Here is a 25,648-nt window from a genome sequence, read left to right as displayed (position 1 = left end):
AACTTTCTTTGTTCTTATTCTTTTATTTTTCTCTTTCCACACAAGCCTACTTGTTCCAAAGGTTTCATTCCCCTTTAACTAGTGATGACCAAATGCTATCACTGGTCACTCTTCATAGGGAAGTATGTTTTTTGTCAAGGTGGTATCGCTGAAGTACTTCCGTCAATGACCTAAAGGGTTTCAACAGTCTGGACACACTAGCTACTTTGCACCATAACTTGTGATGATCCAGTGCTATCACTAATAACTGTCCATAGACCTGAGTATTGTCTTTGTCAGAGTCGAATCCAGGGTCCCGTAACACAAAGGTTAGCGATTGATTGTACATTGTAGTAAATGGAATCAATCGTAGAAAAATGTTCTACGATCATTGCTAAGCTTTGTGTTACGGGCCCCTGGTGACATCACTGAAAATCTAATCAAAAGTTTCTTGAGCACATTATGTTGAAATTTGCCTTGGCCTTGAGTTTTCCATGCCTTGGAGTTGATGTCTCAGCCTTGAGGTATCAGGCTATGACTACAAGACTCTCTGCCTATTCTTAGGCATCAGCAACCGATGCTATCGGATTCCTGCACTCAGGGCAGTTTGGGATGAGCTCAGCAATGCTTCTGATGATGTCATGACCACAGGCGAAGGAGATTTTCTTCTTGACCAGGTGCTCCAGTGTCTTGACCTTTGACCTCAGTGCTTTGAGCTGGTCATCTTTGCGTTGGAGTTCTGCTTCTAGTTGACCACGCTCACCTTTGAAAGTAGGAACAAAAGGAAATTATGATATCTGTACATCAATAATACTGCATTGTTATTATATTAAGGGGCAAACATTTATTTATGTCATTTTTAATTGGTCTAACTCAAATCATATTCAATAACATTAGAAAAACTTAAATAATCAGAGTTATGTGAGTATCAATTAGCAATTTTCTTATGATAAAAATACATACACATTCACACTGAAATGTCAATTGAATATGAAAACATTTGCAATTCACAGAAAATTTGTAAACACTATAATATTCCTGTAATAACACCCCCTACCAAATAAAAGAGAGATAGAAAAATATAAGAATTAAAATTTTCACAGGACATCTCACTTCATGAAGTAGGACAATGTGGATGACATTTCCGATGTATTTCCAATGCATTATTTCCTGAAGGTGAATTGGGAGCTATATCCTTCACGCATCTTGTCATCCATAATTCATCATAGAAACAATGGGGGATGAGGAAAGCTGCTGTTAAAGATGCATGGGGCTTTTCACTGTTCATACCAGGATTAAAAGTCCATACCTGTCTTTCACCACAGCTTTAGCACATTCCACTGTTTTGCCTAGACTGAATAGGAGGATTATCCATGAACAAATGCTTGCAAGATTCCTGTGTGAAAGATGAGGCTGTGTCTTTTATTAGAGGGAGAGGGGTGATAAGTACATGTATAATTCATCTCAAGAAGAGACTTCCACTCATCCAAAGAATAATAATTATGTCAAACCTGTGTCTGTAGGTTCATCTTTGGATTTCTGTGCATCGCTGTCCCCTGCTCCTCTCTTCCAACCATTCGTCAAGCCTTTCCCTGCTGATTTCTGATGGCTTCCTGAGCTAGTAGATGACCTCCAAGAGGCATTTCTTGCACTGCTTTTCTGAGCTGCTGTAGGAAGAGGAGTAGTTGATGACCTATCTGGAAAGTTTCTTGTGTTCTGTGTCTTTGTCTCTGGTCTGTCAGAACCTATTGACACCTTCTGTGATGAAGTTCTTGCACTCTGTGTCTTTCTTCCTTGCTTCTGCCAACTCATTGTTGACTCTGTCTCTGGAGATGCCAATGCACTCTGCATCTGCGCTCCTGGTCTTCCCCAACTTGTTGATGACTTTTCTGAAGATAGTCTTGCAGTTTTTGCCTGGGCACCTGGTCTTGCTGAACTCCTGGAAAAGTTGTCTGAAGATGCCTTTGGACCTTGTCTTGTCCAACCTGTTGAAGATTTCTCTGAAGATGTTCTTGAACTCTTGTTTTGGGCATCTGGTCTCGCTGAACTTCTAGAGGAATTCTCTGAAGATGTCTTTGCACTCAGCATCTTTGCATCCTGTCTCGACGAACTCCCTGACAAATTTTCTGGAGATGTCCGTCCATTCTGAGTCTTTACACTTGGTTTTACCCGACTTGTTGGCTTCTCTGAAGAGGCTTTTGCATGCTGTGACTCTGCATCTGGTCTTGCTGGCCCCACTGACGACTTCTTGGCTGGATTATTTGGGCTAAATCTCTTGGACCCCCGTCTGTCAGAACTCACTGATATCTGCTCTGAAGGCCTCCTTGCACTCTGCTGTTGCATCTTTGTTGTAAGTGAGCTTTTCAGACCAGACCCATTCTCAGTATCAGTGTTTGAAGAGACCTTGGTCAGGCTGCGCAGGGGACGGTCAGCTGTGCTTTGAAGTGTGGAGATGTCTTTCCTGAAAGAAAAATGATCACAAATAGAAATGAGTTGTTAGTTCATATCGAAGACTCAAAGTAATCCAGAATTCAATTTGCTTACCTCAATGTAAAACTGGAGTATACTTAAGCTTGATTTATATACCAAATGATAAACCTCTATTTAGCAAAGATATTCAACATTGACAGTTTAAAAAGGGTGCAAATACAGTTGTTACTATGTCAGGTTTCATTGTGGTTCATCAAAACTAATAACTTTTATTCATACCACATTACACATACAGACCTGCCAACCTCTGGGAATGAAAAAGTGTATTCTGTGATAAAAAAAGTGTATTTTTTCGCCAAAAAAGTGTATTTCGTAAAAAAACAAAAAACAAACAAACATATTTTTAAACAAAAAATGTACTGGTTGGCAGATCTGCACACAAATATGTTATGTGTACATGAATAAAATAAATTTTAACCATAAAATGCACAAGATTGGGAAATAATGACTTGGATACGAAATAAATGAAAGTGATAAAATTGACAGAAAGGCTCACATCATTTTTATCACTACATTAATCATGACTTATACCTTGAAATGGACTGTATTTTATCTAAAGCCTGCAAGAGGTCATCTTCTAGTGTACACGATTCCCTTATAGTAAAGTCTTCACAGTTGTTAGCATCAAGGTCGGCACCATGAGACACCAGATAGGCAAGAAGAGCATCTCCATTTGTCTTGATCCCAACATGGCCCCATTTCTTCTTCATCTGTATCAAAGATGAAAACATACTGAATATCAGACATTATAAATGAAGATTGTATCTATGTAGCTTTTATCATGACTAATGATATTTTGTTTCTAACTACATGTAAATGTCTGTTCTTTATTCCACTCCCCTCTCCCACCCTCCTTTTCGTTTCTTTCCCTTTCTACCTCACTCAATTTTATCATCCTATTTTCCATTATCACCCCCTCTCTCTGCATGGTCAGCCCCCCCCCCCCACGTTCAAAACCATTCTACTACTACTGCTGCTGCTGCTGCTACTACTACTACTACTACTGTGACCACTGCTGCTGCTGCTGCTACTACTACTACTACTGTGACTACTGCTACTGCTGCTGCTACTACTACTGTGACTGCTGCTGCTACTACTACTACTGTGACTACTGCTGCTGCTACTACTACTGTGACTGCTGCTGCTGCTGCTACTACTACTACTGTGACTACTGCTGCTGCTGCTGCTACTACTACTACTACTACTGTGACTGCTGCTGCTACTACTACTGTGACTGCTGCTGCTGCTACTACTACTACTGTGACTACTGCTGCTGCTGCTACTACTACTACTGTGACTACTGCTGCTGCTACTACTACTACTGCAGAGCTGCCAACATTGGGATGATAGAATCCAGTAGATTTCGCGGAGGTATGATTTTGTGAGGGAGCGGCGGAACGTTGTCCCACGGATGGGAGTTTTGGGTAGCAAAACACATTAAGAAACAACATTTGATAGTAACCGACAGCTGTCTAAACCATCAAAAAAAATTCTGATAGATTAAATGCACATTGGGGAGAATTCATGAATTGTCATTGACTAAATATACACTTCAGGCAATACAGTAGATTTTTTTAATAATTCATAAAAGAATGCATTCAACATGAAAATACCTTTAATTGGCCAGAGCCAGAGGGGGAAGGGGCTGCAGTAGTGGTAAACATGGTAAATGAGCTTTATATGTGGACTGTTTAAAGTCTCTGAGGGATTCCTGTGAAAATTGTCACACAGTCCCATTCTGCTTGAAAAGTATCTTTATACTTCGACAAGTATTTTGTCGTCTTGGTCTTGGATTACTCCATCTCCATGATCTCCATGGTCACTGGCGATGCGATTGTAGTGTGGATGAATCGGGACGGGGCATGCTTCGCACAGCTCAGCCAGCGCCAGGCTAGCTCACTCACGAAAGAGAAAATGTTCGAATCCGATCAACCCAAGTGAAAGTAGGCGAAAAAATCTCCACTTTGCTTCTTATTCTTCAGGATTGTCAATAAAATTATTCCTGAAACTGAAAGTCGAGGTGTAAAAGTAATCCACTTGTTAATCCCATCGTTGATCCACAGTTTCAGCTCGAATAAGGCGCAAGCAAGCTTACGAAAAATGCCTCGCAGTGCTCGTGAACTTTCCTTCTCGGAGCTTCCTGGCGCAGCGCGGCCGGGTGGAGCCGCACTGGGGCGCATCGGGGGCCATGTGCATGGAGTACCGCTGAAGAGTTTTCATCACACACATTGCACAACCCGGAAATAAAATGGCTTGTTAGACTACTTCACCAGTCGTTCAGTAAAATTATCTTCATTTACATGGAAAATCTATGTACGATTATACAAAAACTGGTTGAAGTTACTGGGTAAAATGAAAATGTGATAAGGAGGTTCCACGTGGGTGTTAGGGAGTTGAACATGCTAGACTCGTTAAACAGTCGTTTGTATGAATTTTACAATTTAACAGCTAAAAATCCTGATTATCCGGGAGATTTTGGCATGGGGTCGGGAGAACGGGAGATTGGATCGCAATCCAGTATTCTCCCGCAGGATCCGGGAGACTTGGAAGCTCTGCTACTGTGACTACTGCTGCTGCTGCTGCTACTACTACTACTACTGTGACTGCTGCTACTGCTGCTGCTACTACTACTGTGACTGCTGCTGCTGCTACTACTACTACTGTGACTGCTGCTGCTGCTGCTACTACTACTGTGACTGCTGCTGCTGCTACTACTACTGTGACTACTGCTGCTGCTGCTACTACTACTACTACTGTGACCGCTGCTGCTGCTGCTACTACTACTACTACTGTGACTGCTGCTACTGCTGCTGCTACTACTACTGTGACTGCTGCTGCTGCTACTACTACTACTGTGACTACTGCTGCTGCTGCTACTACTACTACTGTGACTACTGCTGCTGCTGCTACTACTACTACTGTGACTACTGCTGCTGCTGCTACTACTACTGTGACTGCTGCTGCTACTACTACTACTGTGACTGCTGCTGCTACTACTACTACTGTGACTACTGCTGCTGCTACTACTACTACTGTGACTACTGCTGCTGCTGCTACTACTGCTACTGCTACTACTACTACTACTACTACTACTACTACTACTACTACTACTACTACTACTACTACTACTACTACTACTACTACTGCTACTGCTGTTACTACTACTACTACTAATACTACTACTACTACTACTACTACTACTACTACTACTACTACTACTATTGCTATTACTACTACTACTACTACTACTACTACTGCTATTATCACTAGTACTACAACTGCTACTACTACTACTACTACTACTACTACTAATACTACTACTACTACTACTACTACTACTACTGCTATTACCACTACTACTACTACTGCTACTACTACCACTTCTTACTACTACTTCTACTACCACCACCATCACCACTATCATTACCACTACCATCATCATCAGAAGTATTTTTTCTTAGACGTTGAATACGGAAACCATGTGTTCCCTGTTCAAAGTCAATGAAAATGACAGAATTATATTGCCAAATGATACCAGCAGTAAAGAAATAACAACACAGGCAACAATACAAGTCACAAACCTCTGCCATGAAAGGTACTTCATCAACATGACGATCTTCACATTCAATGTCATCCAGGGCATCCATAGCCATCTGTAAACAGGTTTCCCCATCGGAGTTGGGAATGTTCGCATCGGCACCATTCTTCACCAACACCTCAATCAATTCAAAGTTCTCCTTCAGTATGGCTAGATGAAGTGGGCAGTATCCTTGATCAAAGTTCTGTACATTCACATTGCAGTGGCCCTGTTGAAATGCAAGATAACAATGTGATAACAAGGAAATAAAAGATAGCACTTCAAAATTACATTGTTTCATTAAGGCGATACTCAAAACGTTTTTTTTCTTAAGCAAAGGCAGAAGCTGGTGCTATTATAAATTCACGTTTTTATTTTATTATCATACAATATCAATGAATGTTGGTAAAATTGTTACAAATATTACCTTTTACGAATATTACCTTTTTGACGAGTACTTCAGTTGCTTTTAGGGAATTTGCCAACACAGCATTGAAGATGGGTGTATTTCCATTGCACTGTTTGACATCAACCATCTTAGGTGCTGCCTCAATGAGTTTTGTAAGTGCACTGTAACCATGGCAACAAGCAAATAAAATGGAAAAGTATGGTGAACACACTGAATACTTATTTGTTTATTTCAAAACACTTAACCTGCTGTTAGAGGTTGTAACAGTTAATTATAGGACTGTATATTCCCTGAAACAGTTATGATGTGATAAATTTTGCAATTTTACACGGAAGTTTACTTTAATCAGGTGCCGATTAAAATATAATATCTGGGCATTTTTTTCATTCTTGTCATCACCTTTTAAGAATGGAATGGGCTGAAAATGTCAAGATAACTTCTTCTTCTGTCCAACCTGTCCAATTTATGATCCAATCACTAATTTTGTAAAATATGTGATCAAAGGGTAAAAAAAATAACACCATTAACCACAGTCACCAGTACACTTTTCAAAGATTAAAATATTAAATGGTAATTCACATCATTGATTTTAACCAAAGCTTTGCAAGGTTTTATTCATATCTACATTTCACATTTATTGTACATCAACAACTGAATACAAACAAGAACTTAATAAAAGAAACAGATTTTCATAGACAAGTGACAAACAAAATCCTTCTTAAAATATTAAATGCATACCAAATTAAAGAATTATTGATTGAAAAAGTACTAATAATTTCATCTTACAGTTTGTTCTAAAATATTGACTGAGAAGAGAAAATAAGAGATGTGCATATAAAGGAGCCAAAAGTAAAATCAAATTAAATCACATCTCACGTTGGAATAATAAATCTACAGTGAGAGTCATGCACTTACTATACATTCCCTGTACGGGCGGCACAGCTCATTGCAGTCATGCATGATGACGACGATGTTGCCTTCAGGTCTACTTCCTTCCTGGCAAGAATAAGGTCTAGTATAGTCCTTCCTTTGCTCCCGATGGCTCGGATTATGGGCAGACAATCATCTTTGGACTGAATTATTGAGAAATTAAACAACCATACCTCAATACTGACAATTTCATCAGGAAATAGAAGTAAGCAGGATTAGAGTAGCAGGGCATGTTCTAAGAATGTATGCTCCTAACACAACAATAATTTGGCAACCAAATGGAAGAAGGAAAAGGGGCCTTCCAAGCACATCTGGCGACGGACTTTCCTCAAGGTTATTGAGGTCCGTAACTTTAATAACAATCAGTTGGAGGTTGAAGTGGATGCAAATGACAGCTTGCTTCCCAATGCACCCCACACTGCCGGAGAACTAGGATTGAATAAGTAATTCTTTAGTCTCCCTCCATCCTTGTTTTTTTGTTTAAAGACCCAAGTGGAATGCATCAGGCTGCCTCGCCTTCAATACCCAATTCAATATAGCAGGACTGTTGACTTTGTGATATCGAAATATCAAACACCTTCTCTTTTTTATTTTTCCTTTAAAGACACACTTTTGATTATACAATGACCTCTAGAACCTTTAACCTTTGACCGGTAAAACTATCAGATCATTGGTCCTCATATAAGCATACTGGGACCAGGTATGATGTTAATCCATCAATAGTTATTTAGTTACTGTGAGACAAAAACGGGATAGATGGTCGAAAAATGCCTCCAACAACCATCCAAGGTTGGCGGAGGAGCTAAAAAAATAAAGAAGATATATGCATCCTGAAATTTCCTACTCCTTATAAAAATCTAAGCAAGTTGCTTATTAAGTTCAGATTTCAAATTTATCATTTTAGCCAATCAATCAGTTAAAAATAATCCATTTTGATCAATCATTTTACAAGAATAGCTTCTTTAGGTATCCTGCTTGTGATAGGGAACCCATTAAAAATGAACAAAACGAATATATGGTAAATGTTAAGATATTGAATAAAATAATAATAAAAAAAAGCCTACCTTGAGGTTGACATCAGCCCCATGCATGAGCAGGTAGTGTGCGCATTCAAAGGATCCATTTTCACAAGCAACCATAAAGCTGGTCAGACCTTGAAAGTTGGCTGAATCAACATTAGCCCCTTGCTCAAGGAGGTACCGCACACCGTCGTAGTTGTTTCTTCATTGTGGAACAATCATAAATTGGAAAAAAAGTGTGCCACATAAGGAATATCTTAAGAATGCTAATCTTTAAAAAAAAAATTTCGGTGGAAATTAGATAATAGGTAGGTTTACACGGTGAGACTGTGTAGTAATCTGGAAAAGGACTGTTTGGTATAGTGCTGGTCAATATTTGATTTCGAAGTTAGTCAATTTTCGCCAAAATATTGCCAATAACGCCTAGTCTGAGAATTCATTATATTCGTTCATCACGAGCTGCAGTTTTCTGTGCAAGCAGAGAAGGCATAAATAACAGTGAGGCTTTCATTGGTGCTTGTCAATGAACAACAGGCACGAGGGTATCAACTTACAAAGTTCTGAGTTGGTCTAAAGGGCAGCATGTTTGGTAAATTAGTGATGAACTCTTTCGCCCTTGGCTATGACTCAGGCATTTTAGAACTGTTCCAGACATACATTGTGGGCTGTTCAAAACATACCCCGTGCGTGAAAGTCTTACTTAGCCCTCACCGATATTCATTATTTGTAGGCTACATGTATGAAGAATACATTTCTAATTATGTGAACACAATAATGACTTACGCCGTAGTTGCATAGAAGAGTGGTGTGCAGCCCTGCTCATCATAGCTCTCAATGAAGGCCCCTTTCTCAACAAGAATTTTCATCATGTCCACGTCATCGCTGGCGACCGAAATAAGCGATTTGCCTATGGTGGGCTCATGACGGATCTGGATACATTAAGAACAAATAAACGCATAAAAATCATCATTGCGGCAATTCTAGTTTGTGGTATGCTATTCAGTTTCAAACCATCACACTTTCAAATTAAGAGAATTCAAACAGTTCTTGTTGAGTTTATCAGACACATTTCAAACATTCAGTTACACGCACATAATGAATTTTATTTCAGAGTTGTAAAGAAGCTCAACTTATCATGGCCTGTAACGATAGTACGAGAAATTAAAATAATTCAAGTATTCAATCCAATTCATTCAACCATAAAAATATGTAAATACAGTGTAAATAATTATGCAATAAATAATAAAGAATATGGCTAGGAACATAAAAAAGCAAACTGCTTGTAGAGAATGGCCCCAAAAAGACAATAGCATTGACAAAATTTACAAATAGAAACAGAAAACTAACAAAACACAAACAAACTTCATCGGCCGACATAAACAAATACAATAAAGGCCGAAAACAAATTGCTGAGGGCTGCATTATATATATATATGAATTTATTGCCCTCATATATGAATACGTTTCCCTCATATTCAAGTCTTGACTGAGAACAGTCTAAACCGAGTAGTCTAAATGTTACGTGAAGTCCCATTCATACATTTCAATGATTGTGACCTCAGCAAACTTGAAACTTGTCATGTTGGTGATTCTCAAATTGTATTGCATACACTGATTCTCCAAAGCATTACAATCTATATTTTTCAATCGCTTTGAGGTAGTTTCTCCCACAATTGAATTTCATGACCAAGGGCCTGTTGCTAAAGATATGTGTTTAATCACAATTCGAAAATCAAATGCAATTAATCTGAAATGGGTGCTTCTGATTGGCTGAATATCAAGTTTTGTTTGATTTTTTTGTTGTTGTGATTGATTGCAACACTTTCTGCAACAAGTTCTAGACCTCTCTACCTTTTTTTACCAAAGATATGGATGATTTTGCTACAAAAGTTGACAGAAATATTAAAGAAGGCTTTAGAATGGTCAAAATTTAGAGTGTTTTTTTTATTTCCTAGAGGCTGGTTGCAGAAAAACAAGTGATATTTATCTTTAATGTTGATACACTAACCCATTCTGGGTGCTCCTTCAACATGTCTTCAACAGCCGGGATGTTGTGGGAAGCTACTGCAAGCGATATCATCGTTTCAGGTTTCTGGATGTCTTGGGCGACATCTGTACGGCATAGAAAGAATATTGTTCAAAGAATAAATTTTATATTTATGAGTCGTATTTATCTAAAAAATTCTTTATGTTATTTTTGCGACCTGGGCTCCGTAACACAAAGGTTAGCGATTAATCGCTAATTTGAAAGAACAATTCTGATTGGTTCCTAGTCATCTACTGAGCAAAATGCGCATGCAACGATGATCTTGATAGGCCATTTCATTTAGTGATTAATGGTTAATGCCTAACCTTTGTGTTACGGAGCCCAGGACTGATTTATATATAGATCATATAATGAATTTGTATTTGTGCATGATGACCAATGTTATATACTAAGAAATTCAGCCTTAAGATAAATCTAAAAGCTTGGTGAAGCTGGGCTGAGCAGAACAATATTTCATAATACTTGTTCAACTCAAAACTTCACATATCCTAAAATCAGTACTTCCTTAATGTTCTCCAATATGATTTCTGTACGATTCATATCAACAAGTACAATGTCAGTCCATTTAGACAAAAAATTTCATAGGCGATGCTTTTCAGAAGACCTATCAGGAACAAATGAGGTTTCAGGTGGGCACAGATTATTTGCAAATGACTGTAACGTATTCTTATGAAATCACATTATATGGAAATTTGCTAAACTGAAAACTCACTCATTAAAAACTCTTCAAATGACTTTTCTTTCGGCTTCCGCTGAGGAATGTTGGTGGCGGGAGCTAGGTTCGCGGAGTTGAAGACAAAAGTTTTGTCTTGGATCTTGACATGAATGTTAGATTCCTTGACCTTGATCACCTTCCCAACAACACCGATGGCCTGAAGAAGAAGAAAAATAAATTCATACAGAGCATATAACCAATTACAAACATGAAAGAAGAAATTATACCCAACTACCTTCAAATTCTGGTTGTGGTTTAACTATGGATAGCCAATTGTGACACAAATCACAAGTGGTTCAATGTCAACAAATTTGGTGCTCAATTCATTCTGAACTCTCTAAGAAAATATCAAAAATAGTTTGTATCACCATATAGACATGAAGAAAGAACACAAGTAACATAAGAAACAGACAATATACACAAAATTTTGACATTTTGGGCTTACCCTACTTTCAGCAGAGAGTGAGACCATAAGCAGGGGTTCAGAATATGGGGCATTGTATATAGAATACTGAAGTGTTTCCTAAGAACTTTCACAACCTGTTTTGGTAGTGAATGATGAAAATATTCCACACAACAAATAGTATGGAAATAATGAATGTTTATGAGTACAATGGACAGAACACTTCATGCGGTAAAAGATGGAATGATCCATTCAACTCGGCTACGCTTTGTTGAATAGATCATTCATATCATCTTTCACCGAATGAAGTATTTTGTCCATTGCCCGAATAAGAACATTCAATATTTGGTTTATATGACACCTAAAAATAAATTCTTTTTCATATGAAATTTATGCATTTGATGCAAAATAATTATGTTTATGCAGTGCGAGCTCGGTGTGTTGATTGTCGCGTACATAACTATGGTCTGTGGACAGTCTCGGTACACGCCTGCAATGGACAAAATCGTATGAATCCAAAATTACACGGTTGATGACATCATTGTAAAATGGGCTGAATGTTCAATATCAAACAACCAATCAAATGACAAGGATCTATCTAGGTGTCATATAAACATGAATGGTGACCATGACCTCAAAATCAAATGAGATAATTGTTCCTCCAAGTGACCCAATTCTGCTGTTCTAGGTTTATTTTTAGAGTTTTAGAGTTGGTAAAAAATGCTAAACTAATAGGCCCCTATTCAATGTATGCCCAAAAGTTTTTCAACTGTTCTTGGTGGGAGAGTCACCTTATCCATAGACTTTTTCCATCCACCGTGTCCAACCTGTAGTCTCTTGACCATCTCGACGTCACCACTGATGCGGACATCCTGACCAAGACTGAAACGATGAAGCTACAGGAAGATAAGAAAGCAAACTATTATCACCTCGAATCCACTTCACAAAGGTGGTTTTGAAGCATTGCCCATTCATACTTCTAAGCGCCAGGGAAAAAGTCGATGTCGTTATTTTCAAGTCACGAGGCCGCTGGAGAAAACCTTCTCCTGTAGACTTTGATTTGGGCCGAGGACGAGGCCAAGGCTGGCAAAACATGACCTCGAGGCCAGCCATGACTACATCCCTTATGAGCTATGCTAAAGCCAGGGTAACAATATTGCAGTGCTTAGAAACGTTTGAATTAAGCTCTACATAAATGTTGCATATCATTATCATCATCATTCAAAGTAGCCAGACAGTTCATTCCAATTCTCGAAGGTAATGATACTATATTATAAATAATACAGATTTACTTCACTCTCCAAGCAATTAAATGCCCTAATCCTTCCTTCTGCTACGTCCATTTCCGTGCATACATCATCCTTAACCCAGCCAACCCTCAATGCTCTTTATTATTTGTAAAGGAACAACATTTTGTTTTCTCTTCTGCATATTATTCATTAGAAAACTGAAGGGGGAAAACGGGAGAAAAATGTAATATTCTGTTACTGTTACCTTTCTTACAGCAGCAATATTCATAGTGAAAGTTTCTTGGATGTCATCAAAAGTCACTTTGACGTTACCTGCATCCGTTCTTTTAGTCACATATCCTTTTCTTCTACAAGTCTGTAAATAAAATAAATATATAAGGTTCAGTCAGACCAAGGAAACCGACTCTAGACTTATCAAAGCTATTACATTATTTGGAATGGCATACAATCGTTCGGTCCCTTGCTCTATCCCTTCAATTGTTGCACGCCCTACAGGGTAGCAGCAACTTTCACATTTTAATGTATTTTGGTCTGACGCAGCCAGGGCTTGAACTCGCGACCTCCCAGTTTTGAGACGGACGCTCTGCCAACTGAGCTAAAACGGGTTTTCAATTCAATATTTAATTAATATTCAATTTTTAGGAGAAAAGTTTCTTGTTACAATATGAAGCTTAAAACTCAGCAATACAATCAAATGCTAACCTTTGTATTACAAGCCCAGTGCTGGACTTTATCATATAGCCACCCCCCCCCCCCCTCTAGTTATTCAGAATGACTACAATTTGCTATGGAAGATATTCCACCAATATTCTTATTCAGAAAGAACATTCATGCTTACTTTGATCATGTCAAGATCCCATAATCCTCTGCGTTCGTGAAGTACCTGCATTTCCTCTGGACTTGCTGTTATCAAAACCTTGTCTCCTTCATCCACAACCTGTACTTCACCTGTAATAAAATTAATTTAAAAAAAATCATACACGCAATTTATCGCCAAGTATCGCAACAGCATTTTATTTTTTTTATAGTCATTCAATATTTACTTTATTTGAACAAAGTTTCAAGATATTTTTTCATCCAAATATTTGTCTTTAAAGAGAATCACAAACTATGAACTTTGTGACATAGTCTCAAACGAAATGCACTTGTTTCTACATACATGAAGACATCTCACGCATACTTCCTTGACTTCACTTGTTGAGTGCAGCCTTAAGTATTTCTAACTAGCTGTATTCAACAGGAGCATCTCAACTAGGTCGATACAAATAGTGGACAAAAAAGCCAATCTCCTCCACTCCATGAACACAGAACATAAAGAAATATCCTCCAAAACCAATGTTACAGACTCAAGGATCAACTAAGAAAGTACACCAAGTCTTTTACAGTTCTGTTACATACTTCAAAACAAAGTATGATAGAAGTTTGCATCAATTCCTTCATTCTATACTGTCTTTTCAATAAAATTTGTTTATCACAGGGACGATTATTCTCAACTACTTGCCATGATTTTGCAGATGTTCCTCATGAACATGACTATGAGACCTTGACAACATTTCACAGGGAAGATTCAACTCTGAACTACTCACCATAACTTTCCAGAAGTCTTTCATAAACATGACCACCATACCATGATAACTTTTTACAGAAAACATTCTCCTAGACTATTCATCATAATTTAGTAGATGTGTCTCACAAACATGACCACAAGACCCCAGAGCTGCAAATTAGTAGGATTTTCAAGGGAAAAGTGACACTTTATAGGATTTTCTTGCTAGAAATAGGATTTTTGAAACTTGTAAGAATGATAATTTTTGGTGTGTGTTTCGAAATTTTAAAGAAAAATAGGACTTAAGTCTGGAAAAAAAGTATAAAAGAAATTAAGAATATGATTTTTCACAATTAAAGATGGCAGCCCCGAGACCCTGATAACATGTGACAGAGATACTGACTACTCACCGTAATTTTGTAGATGTCCCTCATAAACGTGACCACCAGACCCTGGCAACACGCACATGATATCGGTGACCTCTACCCTTTCTCGTCCAGAGGAAAAATCTACCGTAGTTTGTCCCAAGCTGAGATCTGCTCTCTGTCCAATCTTAGATACTCTCCCAATCTGCCAGTCTGAACATAAAGATAAGTTTTATTTAGAAAAAAAATATATAAGAAACTTGTAACAGAAGTTTCAGATCTTGTTAAGTCTTGCAAAGCAATTACGAACTGTCAACATAATCATCGCCATCATCATCATCATCATCATCGTCATCATCATCATCATCAACATCATCATCAATATCATAATTATTATCATAATCATCATCATCATCATCTTGTAATAAAGCCACAAACCTTTTGTATTTTTCTTGCACCATTGAGGATATCTGGCAACCGTCGCTCCAGGAAAGCTTCCTTTGAGAGGAATATGCAATGAAGATGATCTTGGTAAAACCTTGACACTGTATCAATACAAAAGACATAAGGTTGTTAGAATTGAGAATGAAATAAAATTTAAAATTGAAATATAAATTTAAATCTAAAATCAATCAAATTGAAATTCTGATTCTGACTCAAATTTACCTCAACACTTCAAATTGATATTAAAAATCTAGGGGTGTTATCGTTAAGAAAATTCTCTGTCGATATATCACTAAAAATATCTTACCGATATCGATAACTATCAACAAAAGAACATAATCATGAAATACACATTTTTTATGCATTATAGCGATGACACAATACTTGCGTTGGCCAAAATTTGTATCTGCCACTAGCTGTACCAAGAACGCTTTAAAATCCGCGTTCATCGGATGTAAACGATTACATAACATCTTTTAACAAACATATTTAGCATAAATACATCCTCACCTTTCACGTTATCATTATTTTAGGGTTAGATGAAGATTTATCGATAATTTTGGGGCTTTAATTTGGACATTGCCATTTTTATATCGTGCTGTACATCTTCGAATGTAGCAACACACGGCCGTGTGCTGCCTTCTAAATTGGTACTTCGCTAAAATTGAGCTTGCGCTTGTGAATATTTTTGATATACGATCGAATGGAGTCGAGTGCAGTCACAATATTTGGATTGTCATGATTATAGCGCAGTGGGATCGTGTTTTGTGGCTAGTAAATATTTGTATTTTGTTGAGATTTTGGAGTAATTTCTGTTACTGTTCTGTGCATTTTGAGGAAAACTATGTTTTCCGTGATTTTTCCATTTGAAAAGCCACTTTCAAAAGGTCGTTTCCGTGAAATCGCGGAAAATCACTCTCATTTCCCTACATAATAGCGGGTATAATCGACAACGAGGGAAAGGTTATCAATATCGCTAAGTGGCAAAAAACATGTGATTATCGACAAGACTAGCGATAAAGAGGCTATCGATAACAGCCCTATAAAAATCAAATTGAAATTGAATTTTCAAATCAAAATTAATATTCAAACAAAGTCCAGATCCAGATTTTAGGATTCAGAGTTTTCAGATTCAAATTCCAATTCAGATTCAAATTAAATCCAAATTAAATTCAGAACTTTGCAAATGAAATTCAAATCTAAAATTCAGAGCAAATTCAAGTTCAGATTTAAATTCCAATTAATTTGTTTTAATGTTTATTAATTCTCAGAGGAAATTACAAATTAATAAAAAATAAGACAAAATAGATGAAAAAACCTACATCGTTCTCTTAGTCTTATATAAAAAAATCACTCTTAAAACACAAACACATTGTAAATGAAAGTCTATAAAATAGGCCCTTGTAACATAAAGAACTATAATCAATATTTATGATAAATTTTAAGTATTTGTAAACAATTTGCGATAGATTTACATTTGGTTTTATTTAAAATACGTAACAGAACATGCCCAGAAAAAAAAAATTACATACCCCTTTGAGGTCTTCATGGAAGAAACAACCCTTGCGAAGGCATGACTAAGATCATGTTTATCACTCATGTAGCATGCAGTACAGAGGTCGATGGCATAGCATTCGGTGCACCTCCACCGAATTCCTCTTATCTGTTCCATATTACATCCATCACACCAGACCTTATGATGACGATCTGGTACAAAAATGAAAACATCACATTATTTGATAAATAGTCACAAGGCAAATATACATTTAATTGCAAACTGGGTGTTGTGGCGTGGGAATTAAACCAAGCTGGAAGAGGGAAGCTACCAGAAGACTGTAAATAATCACATCTGATACAAGTCTGTAAAAACCAAATTTTACACACATATACTACTACCAGCATCAGAAATACTCAAGGGTGACAAGGAATTTTGCCTTCTGCATAGCAAAATCTCCACCTAAAATCCTCAAACACCTTTACATTCTTTGTGTCGACCATTTTCTTAAGCATCACCCCCACACCTGCCTCAATATATTGAAAAATATCATGATCTATGGTGTCCCTACTTATGTATTTTATGTAATTGCACAATGTTAAAGCAAAGAGAAGTACCTGAAATAAAAGACTCACCCACAAATTAAATTATTTGATTGATTTTTATCTGCTCGATAATCATCAACAAAAGAAAAGAACAAAACAAGGTACATTCAAAGTTACCATACATTACGAAAATATAAAATATTCATCAAATCTGGAAAATATTTGAAAAAAAAGTAGATCAATGAATGAGGAGGCAACTAGAAAGGCAAAGCCTTACCTGATTTGCCACCATAAAAACACTGTAAATCTGACACTGAAATATACATGTACAGTATGTTAATAGTTAAATATACCAGATTAAATCATTGGGCATAAAAATGGGGGAAAATGCAAATTACATTCCATATACCCCATCCCCCAAATACACATATATATACATTTATTCATGCCAGCTATAAATGAAGGCAAAAACAAGAGGGTGTTTTTTCTCAAAATCTTCAATTATGAGGCTTCCACTGAAATTAATCATGCCCAATAACAAAGAACGACAGCTTTATGAAACACTGACCCGGGCCCTGTCTTACAAAGAGTTGCGATTGATCCGATTAACCACAACTATGGATGGCCAGCAACATCAACATCTAAAATCTATGTTTGTTCAAAATATTTTCTAGATATATGATGTATATGCATACATTCATCATTCTCTTGAAAATTCAGTGTGATTCTCTTTGTTTACTAAGTACATTGTGCAAATTTCTTGTAGAAAAATTATAGTATGGATGGATTTCCATCCAGTTGACATTGATTGGATCAATCATAACACTTTGTAAGACAGGGCCCTGGTTTGACACAACATTTACCTGCACATGTACTAGCTGATTCGAGGAACCTAAGATCATAGGCCTTGTTGTAGCCAATCCGGTAGAGACCCTTATCCCCATTGTCCCACTGGATCTTTATGGTGTTGGGGGGAGAGTACGGTTGCTGGCTTCCCCAATGATTCAAGACAGTTCCTGCATGTCCCCTTCCGCCATCTTGGTTCTTATATATCCAATCTGGTCCTCGTATGACACGGTTTCTACCACCCCAGATGCAGCTCATCTTCTTAAGGAGTTGCTACAAACTGGATTGTAAGAAAATGCAATTTCGAAATTAAAACATGCACATGAAAGGGATGTCAACCTTGTATTGCAGTATTTTGGGGATGAAAAAGGGATTTTGAGTGTTAAGAGACTATTTTCAACTTTCTCCAATAGGCAAGTATATAATACAATTTGTTAGCAAAAAAGGAATTTTTGTAAACCCAGTATTTTTATTTCAAAAAGGTTGAAATTCTGCAAATCGGAACAGAAATCATATGTAGCATGACCTTGAAATCATAATCTTCCATCATAAACAAAAATTGATGTAGATAGCTCAGAACTTTTACAAAATAAATATTGTCTCATTTCAAGGTGTCATAATTGTTTTGTATTGTTGAATCAGTGAAATAGCCACTTGGGGCGGTATTCTGAACATCGTCTTTTCTCCATATTTTTTCTTCTCTCAGAGATATGACAAAATCGGTATTCTGGTGGATGTCTTAAAGGGATGGTCCAGGCTGAAAATACTTATATCCGAATACATAGAGTAGAATTTACTGAACAAAATGCAAAAAATTTCATCAAATCGGATAACAAATAATAAAGTTATTGAAGTTTAAAGTTTAGCAATACTTTGTGAAAACAGTCGTCATGAATATTCATTAGGTGGGCTGATGATGTCACATCTCCACTTTCCGTTTTCTTATGTTATTGCATAAAATCATTTTTTTTTTCATTATTTCATACTTGTGTGAATAATATTTCTCCCTTATAATGAAATAAGTTGCAGCAATAAATATCTGATGCACTAAATCAGTTGTCAATCCAACTTTTTCAAGTTCTTGGAGGAAAATTTTTGAATAAACCTAATTTCATATAATAAAATACAAAAGAACAAGTGGGGATGTGACATCATCAGCTCACCTAATGAATATTCATGACGACTGTTTCACAAAATATTACTTAACTTAAAAATTCAATAACTTTGTTATTTGTTATCCGATTTTGATGAAATTTCGACATTTTGCTCAGTGAATTCTACTCTATTTATTAAGCTTTGAATACTTTCAGCCCGGACCATCCCTTTAAATTTTGTCAAAAAAATTGTCATAAATTTTGTCTCTTCTCTTTAGCGCAAACCAAAAATATGCGGCTTTAAATGCGCGTAATCCTTTCATACTAGCAAAAGATATGACAAAAGATATGACAGGGGGGTAGCAGTCATAAATTTTGTCATATCTTTTAGTACCAAATATCCCGGTACCCTGTCAACTGAATGTCAAACATATGATATTATTTAGATTAGATTGTGGTATTAGTTTAACTCACCATCCATGACAATTTTTAAAATTTATTTTTCATGATGCAATTAGTAAGGCCCTACATATTAATTCCTCCTTTTTTACTCTTTTTTCCTTCTTTTTCTATTTCTCTACTAAATCCTTCATAGCTCCCTGTCTCTCTTTGTAATTAAGCGCATCAATGTAAGTGTAGTTGCGCGATGCCAGCAACTTTTTGGGGGATACGCCCTGCCTGTCACGGGGCCTTCCTATTGGCTAGAAGGGCTCTCACTGGGATCTAACAATGATTTTGATTGGTTTGCTTCCGAAAAGATGGGCGGGAACTTAGAGAGATATGACAGGGAAAAGACAATGTTCAGAATACCGATTTGGGACAATCATAGCGGTGTCACATCTCGGAGAGAAATGACAAAATTTATGACAAAAGTTATGAGTGTTCTAGAATACCACCCTTGGTTTACAACCACTATTCTCTGATTGTCTGATCCCATATGGTCCAATCCTGGTTCATCTACATACAGACCTGCCAACCTTCTACAAAAAAAAAAGAAAGTATTCTTAGAAGGAAAAAAAAGTGTTTTTTGACAAAAAAGAGGATTTTTAAAAATTTGTCTCAACGTAATAATCTCCAGCCTGATGTAGTCACTTGTAGTGAGATTGGTGAAAAAAAAAAATGTGAAAAGACTCTACTTGAAAACTTGATAATTCACCCTCTTAAAGCTTGTAGGCAAGAATTTACTTGTTCCTCTCATGCAAGAGGTTACTGGCCCGACAGTGATATTTACCAGTCTAGGACTGTCCGACCGGTGCTAGTGTCACGCGCTGTGTATAATACATTTCCCTTGATCGGAAATATTAAAAAAAATTAACAAATCATATAAAAAAGTATTGGTGTATTCAGAGCAAAAAAGAGGAACAAATACTCTAAAAAGGGGAAAGATCGGCATGTCTGTAAATACAGTCCATCTACGCTGTACAAACCATTTGGTCTGATTGCCATTCAGCCCATTTACCATAAACTAAAAAAATGAATCAAATGCATTAAAATCAATCATTTTTATTGTATTGTAAAAATTAATTGTTTAAAAATCTACATCATAAAAAATGATTGCTTATTACAAGAAATGCCAACTTCCAAACTTGTTAATGCATGGGATATTCAAAGGCGCACTAGAGAGATTCAAATGTGACAGTTTCACATTAAGTGTAAAATTTAATAACTTGAATCCATGATCCACATCTGCTTGAACACACTCTCCAAAATCAAACTTGAAATCAAATTTAATCAAATTTGGAGAAAAGGATGGGAGATGTGGAGAACAAAATAAAGAAAATAAGAGAGAAAATAATACTGAAAGGGGATAAAGGGGTTTGGAACCTGAATTATAGAGAGGCAAGAGAGGGAGAAAGAGATTGAATGACAAGGAGAGAGGTAAGGAGGGGGAGTGAGGGAAAAAATTATGTGTTCACAAGGTTCAGCATAGGACTGGTGACAAGGGATAAAAGGGTATTGAGAGAGCTGTGATTGACCTATACAAATAATCTTGTCAATTGCTCAAAACAAAGAAAATGGGGAGATCTTTGCAGGGATGGATAGGCCACTAAGGATTAAAAGAGATAGGTGGAGGGGGATTATCCCAGGTGCCAATGGGTCAACATGGATTACAATGGTAGTCACAATAGGGCTACTAATTGGATTGGGATCAATGACAATAGGCCAACCCTCCTTTGAATTTGCTGCAAAGAATCACAGATTGTAGCTAGAGGCTTTATACTAGCAGAATCAAAGAAACTTTTGAGAAATTTACAAACGTAATTAGTGGAGAAGAATTTATGTTGGCTTAAAGTTTTACAAACTAAGTAAAGTATCAGTAACAAAGTTGATCTTACTTAGCTTTCCTGCTAAAATGGCCATTATATCAAAGGCAAATGCATTGATACTATCATTCACTGTTCAGTGTCATTCTTGTGTAGAACATGTAGAAATCAAAGCAATATTTCTGTTCATGCTGATGCTATGTATGCAATGCTTTTTAGAAATACAAAGCGATGAGCACAGCTGAATTGAGAGTTGTTGGCTTGAGGGTCTGCAGCATTGTATATATGAATTGATTGATATTCAATTCAATTCACTCACAACACCGGATGGAAATGTGATTTGTCAATGACTTTTAATTAATACTAAATAAATCATAACAATCAATTCATATTGGCAATTAGTGTCTACTTATTTTATACTATTAACAAATTGCTTGAATCACAATCGCGGTGGTCAAGATTGACCACCAATTCTGACCCCGATAACATACTCTGTGCAGGGGCCTCGGAACGGTTTTCAGAGTGGGGGGGGGGGGGGGGGGGCTGACCATGCAAAAAATCACAATCATATGGTAATTTTACATTTTTGTACACGGTTTTGGAAAAAAGGGGGGGGGGGGAAACCCCCCGCCCCAGCGGCCCCTGCTGTGTGCGGCCACCCTGTCTCCGGTGCACGGTACGTTGTACAATTCCTATGGCACTCCCGCAAGCTCCATGAGACAGCTGCAATTCACCTCTAAATGGCACAAAACGCTGCTAAGTGAGCAGTTCCATTGCAAACGCATGTGAAAATAGCGAGCGTACGCGCAACGACCGCACGTAGGGCGCTATATTTTGAGGTGTTGTTGTCGTATTTTTCATGTTTTTTATTTTTTTCGATCTTAGCATTGAAAAAAAATGGCGGCCGACATCAGCTCGCGAAAGTGCCAATTTTTAGTGAGGACATGTTTTCAAAATCCACGAACATTGGGAAAACCATGAAGAATCCACTTTTTTAGACCTTGTTTCTTAACTACGATGTTAAGAAGTACCGATGGTGATATTTTTGACGCAAGATATGGTGATATAGGTAAGAAAATTTCACTTTTTATTCAAGATTTTGCCCATGTCGCCGGATGATTTTGTAGTTTGGGAGTGAGTTAGTGAATGTGTAGTGTACATGTTAAGAGTGTGTTCGTGATTTAATATTGCTGAGTCTACTGAATGGCCGCACACCGATGCAGTTACTCACAGTCACAGAGATCTAACGTTATTATTTAATGTTATCCAATTTTGATCAAATTTTCAGCATTTTGCTTTGTGAATTTTACTCTATTTATTGAGATATAGATCTAAATATCTCCATCCTGGACCATCCCTTTAGTTTAACCCTTTCCACGCGTACTTCGCACCAATGCACACTCAGTGCCGTGCGAACTTTGCATTTCACACTCAACAAACAATGCATTGTTTCCCTCCCTGAAAATAATTCAGTACAGACGGGTTCATGGTCCAGCGCACAAAGAGTTAACGACAATATCCAGTGAATCTCTTTTCTTAGATTCTACCTTTGGATGCCAATATTTTTTCTCATGCCTGGGCTGGTTTCCCCCGCGAATCTTACTTCTTAGACCCCATCGCCATCCACGGCCACGCCACTGAACTCTCCCGCCATCCGGGGTACCGGTACCGAGTTCCCAACTTCCCAAGACAAGTTCTGTAACTACTAGTCCAACGCACTTACAATCTCATTCTCAAATATCAATATCTACCGTATTTCGACCAATTTGGGTCTAGAAGTAGATATATCATGCACTTTACTACTCCCTATTTTAACATTCCCTTATTTCAGCAATTGAACGTACAACATACCTGATAATTTCGAACTGTAAATGGCATCCAGTGTCCGTTATTTACATAAATTTGTGAGGTTGATGCAGCATGCAGCGCAGGTATACCGTATTACCGGCGGCCGGCGCGGCCGGATATCTGTCCGCGTGTGTGCGATTCGATTGAGATCGCACAAATTGCGGGGGTTCCCCGACTACACATTGACAGCGGCGCGGGGGGGGGGGGGGGGGGGGGGGGTTCGGGTCCAAGGTGCTATACTAGTAACTCTTTTCATCTTTCGTGTGGTTTGAACCTGAAAAGAGGGGAAAAAGGAGAAATAAAGAATGGCAGGCTGATTATGAAGCAAAGCAAAAGCCTTCCCAGAATACTTATGGAGATTTTTGTTAAAATTTGGCAAAAAACAGTTGATCTCCCCTGAATGCTCAGTATGACTGCAACCATTGAGGAACTCCCACCACCCCTAGCTTGAAGACAATTACTCTTCCTGGAGGACTTCTTCCTCTCTAGGTACTACCTAGAGTTCGGGAGTTATAACTTATGTTGCACTTTTTTGTCTTTTTGTCAAAATATACATGTGTTGATCCATAAATTATCATTACCTTAATTTCATATCAGTTTCACAGAATAGCAGAGCGAGTGAGCAACAAAAATTATTGACCCATTTAATACAAAAATATAATTTTGTGATAAGATTTCAACATATTTAAAAAATTATCACATATTTCACCCCTTCTCCTTTCCCTTTCTACTTTTCTTAATTGTGAAAATCTTTTGTGGGGGGATCCATGGCCACCCAAGCCCCCCCTCACATCTGTACACCAGTGACAGACACAAAACATCAATCAGACTTTCCCATCCTCAAACATCATTGAACATTCGCAGGGCCTTTTCACTAAGCTGGCTGTAGATGACGTAAATTATGCAAATCTTTACAAATGGTTTGTGACAGGCTTATCCCATGTTGAATTTACTAAGCCAATATTGTTCTGATTTAACATGAGGAAAACTTGAGTGCAGTTCAGAACAAAAATTTCAATCTGCTATGATAGGGACCCATTAGAGAAAGAGTTGCAATCAAACACAGCTCTAAAAATATCTAACTTAACTTGCTTTTCAACCAATCAGCAGCGTGCATTCGGGACTTGTGATTGATTTTTTTAAACTTAAGTTTCAACACATCTCTTTTTGCAACACGCCCCTGGTTTAAGGCATGAGCTGATGGGAATACAAATGATTCAGAATCTGATTTAGCAACCAAAGAATAGATCACCATTCGTGCATGAAGTTGTGTATAATCTACAGATATTTTTCATTATGACATAGCATTCTGGAAGTGTTTCACAAAGACTTAGCGACTGAAAAGTCATGCTTAATTTTCCAGGTAGTGTTTCATATAGTCATTTGTAAGTTACGAGCAACTGTAAAATGACTGGTGATACTCTCTTATGCACTATATTGTCACAAATGAACATTTGGTGTATACCATTTTTCACAAGACAGCATCACCAGTCTTTCATAAAATTGCTTGTAACTTATAAACAGCCTTAAGAAACACCCACCAGGGCCCTGTATTACAAAGATTTACGATTGATATAATCAGTCATAACTCTATGGAAATCCATCAGTATCATAATTTCTTATACAGGAAATTTGCAAAATTCCCTTTGTAAACAAAGGAAAACACACCAAATTGTCAAGAAATCAATGACTTTATGGATATACATTCATATCTAGAATTTTTTTTATGAACAAACATGCATTTTATACGTTGACTTTGTTGGCTTTCCATAGTTGCAATTGATCGGATCAATCGCAACTCTTTGTAAGACAGGCCCCAGGTGTGTGAAGCATCAGAGCATTTGGAAGGTTACACCTATGGGACACTCTCTGTATACTGCATATCAATCAATCAATCAACCAGATTATGCACTGAAATACATGCGTTGGCATACTTGGCAATTAAGCATAACTTTCATTTAGAATTAAATCTTTGTGAAACATCGTCCCATTTCTTCATGAAAAGAACAGATTCATTTGTTGCATCAATGATCTGCATAACCTGCATGCTAACACATAATATCTGGTAAAATAGAAATCATGTTGCAATAAAATCAAACTACTGGTAATATCTATCCACTGGACTAATATATCTATTTATTTACAATATACAAAAGTATTGTTTTGTCAACATAAAACACAATACAACCATGGATAATGCACTTATAAAACATTGAACAGAATGTATTGAAAAGAAGAGTTCAATTAAGCTTTGATAAATTAAAGATATACCAGTTAATGAGACAAGTCACAATCTTATTATATGATGAATCTTTGGTATAAAGAGCTACAATGATGTAGGGGTATAACACAAAGTTCCATTATTCCCAACATAAATATAAA

General features: G+C 37.2%; 1 protein-coding gene across 2 annotated transcripts; it reads right to left on the bottom strand.

Annotated features, from left to right (window-relative positions):
* Window positions 1–34: 34 nt before the first annotated feature.
* LOC129281172 (E3 ubiquitin-protein ligase MIB2-like) lies at window positions 35–23,544 on the bottom strand. 2 transcript variants are annotated; one of them, XM_064113203.1, is made up of 18 exons: window positions 23,270–23,544; window positions 18,078–18,340; window positions 16,707–16,881; window positions 15,169–15,275; window positions 14,776–14,943; window positions 13,658–13,767; window positions 13,064–13,174; window positions 12,361–12,465; window positions 11,164–11,323; window positions 10,413–10,516; window positions 9,188–9,333; window positions 8,450–8,606; window positions 7,371–7,528; window positions 6,490–6,616; window positions 6,051–6,275; window positions 3,001–3,179; window positions 1,491–2,440; window positions 35–742 (listed from the first exon to the last, which is right to left on the bottom strand). In XM_064113203.1, exons 2-18 carry the CDS (start codon window positions 18,316–18,318, stop codon window positions 540–542), a joined length of 3,426 nt encoding a protein of 1,141 aa, XP_063969273.1. In that variant the 5' UTR covers window positions 18,319–18,340; window positions 23,270–23,544; the 3' UTR covers window positions 35–539. The 2 variants fall into 2 exon arrangements, with proteins under 2 accessions (XP_063969273.1, XP_063969272.1); XM_064113202.1 differs by having other exon boundaries at window positions 18,078–18,333; window positions 23,270–23,347.
* Window positions 23,545–25,648: the final 2,104 nt, after the last annotated feature.

Source organism: Lytechinus pictus, chromosome 18 (genome assembly GCF_037042905.1).
Source record: "Lytechinus pictus isolate F3 Inbred chromosome 18, Lp3.0, whole genome shotgun sequence".
Lineage (NCBI taxonomy): Eukaryota > Metazoa > Echinodermata > Echinoidea > Temnopleuroida > Toxopneustidae > Lytechinus > Lytechinus pictus.
The sequence above is the reverse complement of the archived record's forward strand: the minus strand, read 5'-3'. Positions and strand labels throughout refer to the sequence as shown.

Excerpts from the sequence above, each read along its gene's own strand:
- LOC129281172 (XM_064113202.1), bottom strand. The coding sequence starts at position 23,296 with ATGCCATTTACAGTTCGAAATTATCAG. Across the intron at positions 18,334-23,269 it reads TTACAGTTCGAAATTATCAG|CAACTCCTTAAGAAGATGAG; the intron begins GTATGTTGTACG and ends TCCAGTTTGTAG. Across the intron at positions 15,276-16,706 it reads TCCATGAAGACCTCAAAGGG|TGTCAAGGTTTTACCAAGAT; the intron begins GTATGTAATTTT and ends GTATTGATACAG.